We start from the raw sequence: 11,160 nt of genomic DNA on the forward strand, positions 1-11,160 counted from the left end.
ACTGGGCCAGGCCCAGTCAAGCTACGCAGCGGGCGCTGCGTTGGCCAACGGGCGCTGAAGGCGCCAGGGAGGAGCTCTCCTCTAAGCGAGACATAGCATTCGGGCCGATTCTCAATATTTTGAGAGAACTGGGATGAAAGAGGTGCTTGGTTGAGGGCCTGGCGTGTGTTTTCCCAGCCCAAATTGCCTAATCACCTCCGATCCACGGGGCTAAAGAAATTCGAGTCCACGGAGCCGACACAAAAGCCTATCGCGAGGCGACGGAGCGGCGGCGCCATAAATCGAGCGGAGCCGCGGTGCTGCCGGCGACGCCTCCGACCACGACGGTCGCCTCTCTCCGGTGAGCTCTCCATCTCCTCTTCCTCTTCCTCTGACGATGGATCCCTGAACCTCTTCGCCCCCTTCCTCCGCCCCGACACCGGCGGCTCTCTCCATCTCTCACCTCCTCGTCCTACTACGGCAGAGGCCTCGCCGCCGCGCGCGCACTTCCCCTCGCTGCCGCCATCGAATCGAACCACAGCTTTCCGGCACTGGACACCACGCACTCCGGCCGCGCCCTGTTCTCCTTCTTGATCTCTTCCTCCGCTCCTCCGGCGAACTTCTGTGGAGGAGCAGCTACCACTGCTTCCGGCGTCATCACCCGCGTGGCTTCGTCAACCTCGTCGTTAGAACTCTGGAACTTATCCTCTCCATCGTCACACCCTATCCATCGTTCCGTGCTGGTACCTTTTCTTGTCGCGAGTCCTGACCTACCCCCAAATCCCCAATGCGACTCTAAGCTGCCGCCGTGCCCTCCCTTGGCGTCACCGCCGGCGCCTCCCCCTTCCTCTCCACCTCGGCCTCCCACACGCGTCCCCATTCTACCTCGTCGCGTCCTTGCTGTCTCAACCCTGTCCGCAATTTTTGCCGTTGGTTCCGAGGCATGACCACTTTGTCACCAGTGAGTTAAAAATCACTGACCTTCAGATAATTTTGGCTGTGAGATGTATAGCATGCACATCATCCTGATCCGCCCCTGACTGCCATCATACTATGAGATTTAGTCATGCGTCCACCACTGGGTTTATCCATGTTAAGAGTTGGAATAATGGACACATTTTGATTACATATTCACTGCTATCATCCACTGTTTTCTGGTAACCCCTCATAGCCGGATGAGATGGTTTTGTCCATTAGTTGACACTGCTATTGGCTAGGCTAATCGAATTTTTTTACAGTTGCAGATTTTGTCCAAGATCCTGCTTTGCACACGATGCTGCCTTGTCAAGGAATAGCTACTGCAACCGCAAATTCTCAGCTATTTGGATTCCCTGCCGCAAGCCGCTATGGATATCCTGCAAGATCATCGGTTTCTTCTAAACAAGCGTTTCTTAAACTGCGGGCACCGGCACTTCGTTGTGACAAGAAAATCCCCCCTTTGAGAGGTATTCATTTTCTTGCTTATGGATATTTTACTCAGGCACAATGCTGTGACTGTACTCTGAGTTCCTGAGCTCTTGTGAAGGAGCTTTTATTTCTACATCATAAACTAGTGTTAGATAATCTTATATATTTGTCAGCTGAATAAATGTCTGGATATGGTTGGATGTAATCATATTGTGTTTAACTGCTTAATGATACCATTCACTTGGTGGGCCAAGATTTCCTAGGCTTTTATGAGTAACATAGGCTTTTAATATTGCACAATATCGTTGGAGAGCGATTCCTTGTCATGATTTTTATGAAAGCTCTTGAACACTTGTTTCTCAAATGATAAAATGGAAGTGCGAAGTTATATTATGGAAGCTTAAATTAATTTCAAGTTCTTTCGCCCTTGCTGGTAAAATAAAGACTGTAATGCTTAAGCTCACTGATAGATGCTATCAATAGAGTATATCAGGGATATACCATATCTTTACTTGCTGAATTATTTCCAAAGCTCCAATGTGCTTGATGGCCCCTGTGTTACTGTTCCTCTAAATATGAGGAAGGATGAAGATTTGGGGGCACTAATCTGTTACTGCAAAACCTTACTACAGTTGTGCCTGTACATATTCACAATGTTGTAGGATTGGCATTATATTGTTAGTGATACATGAAAAAAAATATTAGACTTGAAAGGAGAAGTTTCTAGCACAGTGCAGTTAAATTGTACATAATGCATGCATTGACAGTATCAGGCCTGCAGATCATGTCATGTCTATTGTCTTTATAAAGTTACAAGCAAATTATTTCATATTAACTCATAGTGGTATCTTGAAATTCAACTTGCATTACAAGTATACAGATGTATAGTTATCGTGAATACAACTTCCACATTATTTTATATTGGCTCTTTCCTGAACATTGAATACCATGTGCTAACTTTACTTATGAATATTTGGGAATCTAAATTATATTTATCCATAATTGATATTATGCTAACCTTTGCCTTACAAGATATTTCTTACTTTCAGCTTGTTTTGATTTTTCCGCTCGTGCCGTATCGTCATCCCTTGCAAAGTGTGATTCTGTAACGGGCAACAACCCCTTCAAGCCATTGCCATCAATCCGCAGCTCGCACACAAGATCTCAAGTTAGTTGTCAGGCATCTTTAGCGTCTTTCAGCTACCCTGAGCTATCTTCTAAACCCAAATGGTGGTGGAGGACCCTGGCATGTGTACCTTATCTTCTGCCGCTGCACAACATGTGGTCGCACGCAGATGCTGTGTACCAGCTCCATCCATACTTGCAACAGTTTGGGCTGTTTTATGCCTTCATTGATACAATGGCACTAGTCCCTGGATGGCTATTCCTGATGATCTTCATGACTGTCTACTTCTTTGTGGTGAGACGGAAGTGGTCGCCGCACTTTTTGCGCTATCACATCATATTGGCCATTCTTCTTGACACGGGCTCCCAGGCTCTGGCGACCATGTGCAACTGGAATCCAAGCATCGTCTTTCAGGGTAAACCAATGGCGTATTTCTGGATGACACTGGCCTTCATTCAGATCTTCACAGTTGTCGAGTGTATGAGGTGTGCCCTTTCAGGAATGTATCCTAACGTTCCATTCATATCCCACACAGCGTTCATCCATTCTGATTTGAACCTGTTCAGGTAATTGGCTAGTGCAAATGTGCATCTGGAAATGTAAGAGGGGTTAAGGAACCGTGTGTGAGATAGAGAACTAGCTGAGGAAAAAATGGTTTGGAAGTGTATTTTGGGACATAAGAAGGGGATGCAAGTATATGCAATCATCACGGGTAATTGTAGTAGCTTCTCAAGACTCTGCAGTGTTGGCAGTGTTATACTGCATGTTTTCATGAAGTTCCAGGGGACACCTGACTTTAAATTTTGTGTGTGGCTTGGTTTGTAAACGACAAGCAATTCGAAATGATGTTTAATTTGGCCAGTATGCTTATGTTGGAGCTCCTAAGTCTATTCTTCCTCTTATTGTGTTTCCTTTGAGCTGTTGAGCCATTTAACTCTGGCAATCTTAGAATTTCGAGAATGGCATGTTAAGCCGTTCACTATGGCATAATTGCTTCTGAACACCTTTGGTAAATGACCACCATGCCATAATTACTGGAGGAAAGTGTAATCAGTAGAGGTGAAGGTGTACTTGCAGGGATCTAAGCCAGTTACTGGAGGAAAGTGTCATAATTACTGGATCCGGCTTGCCTGCTTCCTCCCTGTGCTCCCACTTCATCCTACGACTGTCTTTTTTTCTTCTTTCTAATCTAATCATCTTCCCCCCTGATTTTAAGGGGGTGGGGCCGGACCTTATTTTGTTCCAATTAAATAAAGCCACGTAGACGGGAGCACGGATGGGCACACGACAGGGAGCAGACAAGTCTTGTCCGTACTTGCAGGTTGCTTATTTTGCCGCCCCTTAAATGAAGGCTAGAATCTGCCGCAGCTAATACAAAGCTAATACAAGTTTTTGCAGGACACAGGCCCAGATATGTTGTTGTAGTTGTTTTGAAGTTGAAACCGAGATGAGTTGGTGTATTAATCTGGACCGTACATCAAATTAGAGTTGAATAAATTCAGATATCCCATGGTTGACGCCTCACGTTTTCTCGTATGTTCAGAATCATCACGATATTATAAAGAAAAGAAGTTAGCTAGCCAAACAAGATTTTCATAATCCACCACACATGAAGTCTAAGTCACCTCTCTATGTAGTGTGCTGTAATAACTATATTTGGATAGCTTATACTATTGTGAAGATCTACAGAGTTACAAAATCAAAATGTTGTACAATTAGATTATCTTGCCACTATATTTGGCTGTGACATTTGCCAGAAAAGTAAAGTCAATTTCATTTCGCTCAGGTACTCTCCTTTAGCTATGGCTACAAAACGGAAACGTCGAAAAAGCGTATGAATGAAGAGAATAAATCGGATTGCCGCAACTTGATGCTCAATAGCGCTGCTACCCCTGCTATTAGTTCAACAACCCTGTATTTCTAATCTCAGTCCTCAGACTTTCAGATCAAGCTCAGACTGCGATGACAGTATGCCGTGCTTCTGTGTTTTCTCGCTGATTGGTATGTAAACCTGCCGCTCTTTGCCTCCTGGTTTGGACGACACATACCCATACCAAATCATGCCAATAACAGCTATGGTCATGCCGAGTGCGACATGGAAATTAAGGCCCTCTTTCCCGAAGAAGAAAAAACCCAGGGTCAGCACAAGAATAGTCTTCATGTGGCCTAGAACTTGAAACGAGACAGCTGTGAATCGTCCGATGCATATGAACTGGCTTAGATTGGTACCAACAGCAATTATGCACGACAATACAATGAAGAACTGAAAAAAGAGTGAAAAAGGAAACATTAGTCCCCAGTTTACTCTGGTAAAAGTATTTTAGGTCACACAACTATCAACCAAGAGAACGGTTACAAACCAAACCATGTTTCCCATGCTCATATCCTAGAATTTCAAGTAACTGGAGTACTTTATATATGAAACATTACTCTGCCATTGACAGTAGAACTTCACTAGCTATTCTAAATCAGGCATACTTGACCTATATGCTTCTATATTATTTGAAGCAGCTCCTGTATTGTAATGACATATTTTAGCATTTCAAACGGCATCACATGTTAGCTTATGAAATACTATTTAGAGGGTTGATATGTACGATCTGTTTCTGTAAGATCTGTTTACTTCACAATAATCAAGAGGAAACAAATATACACAAAGATGACTACTGAGAGTGACATTTTCTGTACTGAACACTAGATTATACCTGGGACAATACAAAACTGAAAATCATATAGATTGCAGTTACCCTCATATCAAACATCACTTCTCAGCAGTAATATATTCATAGTGACAGACATGTTATCCTAATCCCGCGATGATCATTAAAAGCCTACAGATATAAATTATAATGCTACAAGAACTGGCGAGGACTAGATAAGTTTCTGATGCAACAAATTTATAAAGAAATAAGAAACAAACTGATTCAGAATAAAGCATCACGTACCGTAACTACCATGGTATAATCAAAAGTATCAACTCTTTTGTCAGTCAACCATAAATCCACAAAAGGACCAAGTATTAACAACGACGCTGCCTGAGCAGGAGCAGTATGACCCAAGAGGTTGAATGAGCCAAGCGAGTACTTCCGTTGAAGATGATGAACATACTGCAGGAAAAAAAGAAGGGTAGATACATCACATATCCCATTAGGACAAGGCCTGCTAGGAATGCGCACAAACAAGGTACAAATTCAAGCACCCAGGATACTCACATGCTGTTGTAGTGCAGTGCTCCAGACTGCTATTATTGCAGCTATCAACCCTTGAGAGTTCACACTAACATCAGTTACAGTACACACAGCAACGCCAACTAGGACAAGCATTATACTGAGCTTTGTATCTCTTGAGTAACGAACTTTGTCAAAGAGGATTTCTAGAAAACACAAAACTGGAATGATACACAACTTGGCAATCTGAAACAGCAGAAAGTGCAATTTAGTATATGCATTACATTCTAAAATTGAATAGAATTTAGTTACTCTCTTCACCTGATAGAATCCAACAGAGTTCCACATCAAGCTAACATTCATCCCAACAATTGATAAGTTTGCAAAGAAGACAAATTTTACTAGTTCTGGCAATGGTAAGTAGGATGGCTGAATATATCCCAACCATTTCATTACTGATGTCATCAAGGTCGTGGTTAGGAAATGCAGCCCAGTTAACGTTGTAGCTGTACAAGCAAACCATGGCACACAACATTAGTAGAAGAAATCTGATACATTTGCTGCATAACCACAGTAAGTTATAGATCAGTGATAACACACGTGAAGTTGAACGTCTGAGCATTGTCTCACCAAAACTAAAACCATGTGTAGCCATTAAGGCCTTGTTGGCCATGATTATACCAACAGATGTCACAACATTGAACATCCATGCTCCAGCATCTAATGCAGCTTTTCTCTCTGCCTTGCTTCCTGGTGCCACACCCATACTTTCTTGTCATGTAGGGTGTAATCCAATTTTCTAAGTAGTGGAGAGTGCACCTTCAGTAGCAATTGCAATCAAGACATTAGTTTGATAACTACATGAGTATAAATAAAACTCAGCATCCCACAAAAATCTTAAGGTCCCAACTTTTGTTTTCGAAGATTTGTTAATATTAGTATAGAGAAGCTCCCTGATGTGGTGTATGTGAAATGGAGTTCAAGAATGGATGCATGAACTTTGATATTAAGACCACAAGTGAGGCCTGGAAAAGATACAAATTGCACACTAAACAAATAAGGCACATGGCATCAGTACAAAGTAACTAGCACCAGCAATTTATTGGAGAGTCCATATCATATTGTAGCTGGATCTGTGACTTTGTAGCTTTATAAATTTAAAGCCTTCGAAGAGAGCTAAAATAAGTGAACTGCACAAGTGGTGTATAATACGACAAAAGAAAACCAGGAGGTTAATCCACTACATGTAGCAACATATGGATTATTGCTCCAGCACGCCAATTCAAGACGATAGATGACTCGATACAAAAATATACTTTTTCGGCAGCAGAGCTGATCCAATTCATGAAATTTGTCTAAAACCTACTGATTTCTAAAAACATGAAGTTGGTTATAAATGATTAAACTTCCTCACATAAATGGCATTTAAGTTTAACAGGTCGATGGTGCATTACGCAACGAACACAGGGAATCAGGACCTAACACAGGGCATGGGGGCTCAGTTGAACCCCCGATTTCTCTTGAGGATGAACTGCAATTAGTACTCTACTATGCAGAAAACACATCTGCACCGAATGGTGGATCGGAGTGCCCAATCCAGAAAGAAAGATAGGGTTCGTCACCTACAAAAGAAATCAATCCATTTCCGAGTAGATTTCCGCTCCACGCCTGTCCAGTGGAGGAGAGGTGGAGAACGGCGGCTTTGAGACCAGAATTCCTTCGAGGTGGCCCGCTACGGTGGAAGGAGGCCAGTGTTCGGGGGAGAGGGTTCGGCGACGGTGGCCTGGGTAGAGGATTCGACGAAGGTAGCCCGGGGGAGAGGAAAAGGAAGGAATGAAATGAAGTCTGGAGGAGTGAGGGCCTGAGCGAAGTATTTTTCGGTTTTTAGGAATGTGGATGTAAAAGGAGAAACTTGTAGGGCCAATTTTATAAGTTTATCACTACAGAGTTAGAGTTTTTTTTTATTTCATTGAAGAAAGGAGATCTATTTATTAAACCGGGTGAGTCTGATCTGGAATGCATAAGTTTACAATCGCCTATGTGCCGGACCTTAACCACACCGTTATTTTAGGGCTAGTGCGTCCCATTGTCATCAATTCACGGTTAACTACATTCTCATCACGCCTCATAGATGTGATTTCAAACGTTATACCCTTGGCTAGCATGCTCCTCACCTCCTGATCTAGGATAGCCATGCAGACTTGTTTATTTCCGTCTGCCTAATCATATTGCGGCAATAAAGCCATCAGTTTTCATAATGTAAGGTAGAGTGCTCCACTCAATCGCAATGTGAGGCCCTCCTTGCATGCTTTCGTTTCTGCTTTCAGGGCACTTATCCAGCTGAACAAATGGCGGAAAGACAAGAACACGGTATTTCTTGTGATGTCTGTAAGAATCATGCCTGCACCATCGTTACCTTCAGACTCGGGGTATGCGTCGTCCACATTTAGTATCAACTAGCCCATAGGCGGTGACTTCCATCGTTCTGGAGGGTGACATTGGGGTGCGATCTTCCTTGAGCTAGTGCGTGAACCACTGCCATACGAAATCACCATCTTCTCTTCTGCAACATCGACCATCTGGTATTGTTGATGCAAAGCAACGAGTCGATGTAGCTCCCTAGAAATCGACACGGCGCCTCGATGGGGTGCAAGCATGAGAGAACCACTCCATTCCTAATGTACCATGACCACCACAAAATCATGGGCAGGGGAGCCACTCGTCTTCAATGCATGTGCCGTGATGAGGTGTAGTAGCCATTCGTGCTTGGTGGGGACGGCATTCTTCAGATGCGGCTTCGTCCTGTCATGCGTCATGGCCTCTCAAAAGCCCACTACCAATGGGTATCTGTAGAAGACATGGAAGGAGTTCTCTCGTTCCATCCCGTAGACATGATAAATGTTAGAGACCTCGAGATATTGTTAAACTTTGTTGTCCATAGTGGAATTAGTTGCTAGCCTCCCAGAGAACATGTGTACCTTGGGAGGGGGGAAGGGCAACCCCACAATGCCTTCTAGACAGCACGACGACCGTCTAATGCCTTGGTCGTGGCGCACATATATATAGAGGTGCGAAAATGCTCCTAGAGAGCGAGTCGATATGTCAAACGGGAGGTGAATACTCCATTCAGCCCACGCCACGACATCCTCATACCTAGGGTTAGCTAGGTCTAGGGGTTTCACTCCAGCATCTCGATCATTTTCAGGACCCTCCCTTCTAATGGGCTTGCATGTACGTAAAAGGATAAAAATTATGACATCATCAAAGTTCCTCCCATATTCCAAAAAATCGAAAAAATATCTATATATTCTATTTTTAAAGGACTTTTATTACTCAATAATCGATATTGCAATCATGTTTACATAAACGAACAACGTCGTCTAGGCCGGACACAAGCCAAATTGCAGTCTGGCACTGAAATCTACCAAAGTTTGCCATATAATGGCTAGTATTATTTCGATAACGTCATATGTGAGTAATACAAGTTCTTTAGCCCTTCACACGATATTTGATCTCATGGATGAGGAGTGCATTTACGCTCCACACTTTTTCTCATGTTATTAGCTTCTAGGCAATGAGATTCAGTGTGAATGTCCAAGTGAAAGTGAAAGTTATCGACCAGAGGGGGTGAATGGGAGATTTTTAACAAATTATTCAAAGATCCGAGTTCTTTGAAGAAGAACAACACGAAGAATAACTGAACAGAAGATAGACTACAATATGCATGCAGATCAGAGTAGCGACAAAGTCATCATGACGAAATAGAACATGCATAGAAAGTAATTGATCATACAAACATGCAAGAATAAAGTAATATGAATTAAATAATGCAAAACTGGAGACAAACAGAACAAGGCATGAACTGATGAAATTTTGAAAGTTTTCAGACAAAGTCTTCAAGAGGAGGGAGACAAACTCTTCAACACATACGCGGAAATTAAGGAGTTGAAGAAATAGAACTAAATTGCTCGATGAAGACAATGGATTTGTTTGACCAATACCAGTTGCCGCGACAACTGTACATATGGTTTTGGAGGCTTGAGATTTAACTCGGAAGACACATAGTCTTCACCTTATTCCTCTTAAGCTAAGTCACTTAGACCTCGCCTAATAACTCATGGTAAGTCTTCAAGGTATACTTCCAAAACCTTCGCAGACTCGTCCTATGGCACTCCATAAATTATTCTTGGGTGCTCAGAACATGACGTCTAACCGTCTGGAAGATCACAATATTCTAAGGTAACAAGCATCAGATCACACAGGAAATCTCCTTAGTGATGCTCAATCACTTTTGCTTTGGGTGTATGGGTTTGTCCTCACTTAGGATTCTCTCAGATTCGTCAAAGGATGTGTTGCTCTAGTTGATGTTGGAAATATGCCCTAGAGGCAATAATATTTGTATTATTATATTTCCATATTCATAATTAAAGAGTTTATATTTCATGCTATAACTGTTATGATCCTGGAATATGCTATTCAGTGGAAAACTCATATGCACATGTGGAATGATAAACGGTAAAATAAAAGGTTCATAGTCTCGCCTCTAAGACTAGCTCAAGTTTTGTTGGTGATCACATTTTCCGGATCTTACGATATCGTTAAGTGTAACAATGATCCCAAAACAACATTGAGATTATGACGTTGGAAGAACGATCATATTGAACCGACCCAATCTTGTTTGTCATGAATTGAGTTAATATCGTCTACATTCAATTGTAATAACACGGAGTGTTAACTTGTGAAATTGCTCATTAGACCATGAGGGTATCATGATCACTTCTTACCGTACAGTGGGCTTTGGGGTTGCTCAAACGTCACTTGTAACATGGTGATCATAACGACAACTTACAGGATCATCAAAAAGTTTGACAAGTGATCGGATAGCTCGAGAGTGGGATTTGCTCGATGATGGAGAGATATTCTTAGGGCCCTCTCGGTGTGACGACATCAATTATCGTTTGGCCAAACACACAATAATGAGAAAGAAGAACAAAGTCGGTAATGAGGATTTCAGTATAACGAGCATAGTGACGACTCAGGAGGATACCGATGCATCCAGGGTTTTGTGAAGTATCGCAAAGCAAAGGGAAAATCACATGATAACCAAAGTTTCACTCGAATACCATTCATGTGCTCATAGGGACCGATACAAACGTCCACGGTCTCATTGTCGGTCATTGAACGAACGGTTTCGTTCATGTCTATGAGTTACTGAACCTATAGGGTCACAAGCTTAAGGCAATCACGATCTGCTGAGTGATAACCCACAAGTGTAGGGGGTTGCAACAGTTTTCGAGGGTAGAGTATTCAACCCAAATTTATAGATTCGACACAAGGGGAGCCAAAGAATATTTGCAAGTATTAGCAGTTGAGTTGTCAATTCAACCACACATGGAGATTACATATCTGCAGCACAGTGATCAGTAGCACAGTAATATGATGGTTTTGATAGCAGCAGTAACAGTAATTGTAATGGTAACA

General features: G+C 42.5%; 2 protein-coding genes across 3 annotated transcripts; one reads left to right on the forward strand and one right to left on the reverse strand.

The window, feature by feature from the left end:
- Positions 1 to 195: 195 nt before the first annotated feature.
- On the forward strand, positions 196 to 3,397 carry LOC119317116 (protein TIC 20-I, chloroplastic-like). The gene is made up of 3 exons (XM_037591515.1): positions 196 to 340; positions 1,224 to 1,424; positions 2,436 to 3,397. The coding sequence occupies exons 2-3, from the start codon at positions 1,253 to 1,255 to the stop codon at positions 3,080 to 3,082; spliced, it is 819 nt and encodes a 272-aa protein (XP_037447412.1). The 5' UTR covers positions 196 to 340; positions 1,224 to 1,252; the 3' UTR covers positions 3,083 to 3,397.
- A 749-nt stretch (positions 3,398 to 4,146) lies between these two features.
- LOC119317114 (UDP-rhamnose/UDP-galactose transporter 6-like) lies at positions 4,147 to 7,546 on the reverse strand. 2 transcript variants are annotated; one of them, XM_037591513.1, is made up of 6 exons: positions 7,306 to 7,546; positions 6,310 to 6,498; positions 6,001 to 6,185; positions 5,725 to 5,925; positions 5,458 to 5,619; positions 4,147 to 4,775 (listed from the first exon to the last, which is right to left on the reverse strand). In XM_037591513.1, exons 2-6 carry the CDS (start codon positions 6,443 to 6,445, stop codon positions 4,446 to 4,448), a joined length of 1,014 nt encoding a protein of 337 aa, XP_037447410.1. In that variant the 5' UTR covers positions 6,446 to 6,498; positions 7,306 to 7,546; the 3' UTR covers positions 4,147 to 4,445. The 2 variants fall into 2 exon arrangements, with proteins under 2 accessions (XP_037447410.1, XP_037447411.1); XM_037591514.1 differs by having other exon boundaries at positions 7,302 to 7,546.
- Between the last annotated feature and the right edge of the window lie 3,614 nt (positions 7,547 to 11,160).

The sequence above is a fragment of the Triticum dicoccoides genome, chromosome 6A, assembly GCF_002162155.2.
Source record: "Triticum dicoccoides isolate Atlit2015 ecotype Zavitan chromosome 6A, WEW_v2.0, whole genome shotgun sequence".
Lineage (NCBI taxonomy): Eukaryota > Viridiplantae > Streptophyta > Magnoliopsida > Poales > Poaceae > Triticum > Triticum dicoccoides.

Excerpts from the sequence above, each read along its gene's own strand:
- LOC119317114 (XM_037591513.1), bottom strand. The coding sequence starts at position 6,445 with ATGGGTGTGGCACCAGGAAGCAAGGCAGAGAGAAAAGCTGCATTAGAT. Across the intron at positions 6,186-6,309 it reads TACACATGGTTTTAGTTTTG|CTACAACGTTAACTGGGCTG; the intron begins GTGAGACAATGC and ends TTGCTTGTACAG. Across the intron at positions 5,620-5,724 it reads GCACTGCACTACAACAGCAT|TATGTTCATCATCTTCAACG; the intron begins GTGAGTATCCTG and ends TTTTTCCTGCAG.
- LOC119317116 (XM_037591515.1), top strand. The coding sequence starts at position 1,253 with ATGCTGCCTTGTCAAGGAATAGCTACTGCAACCGCAAATTCTCAGCTA. Across the intron at positions 1,425-2,435 it reads GAAAATCCCCCCTTTGAGAG|CTTGTTTTGATTTTTCCGCT; the intron begins GTATTCATTTTC and ends TCTTACTTTCAG.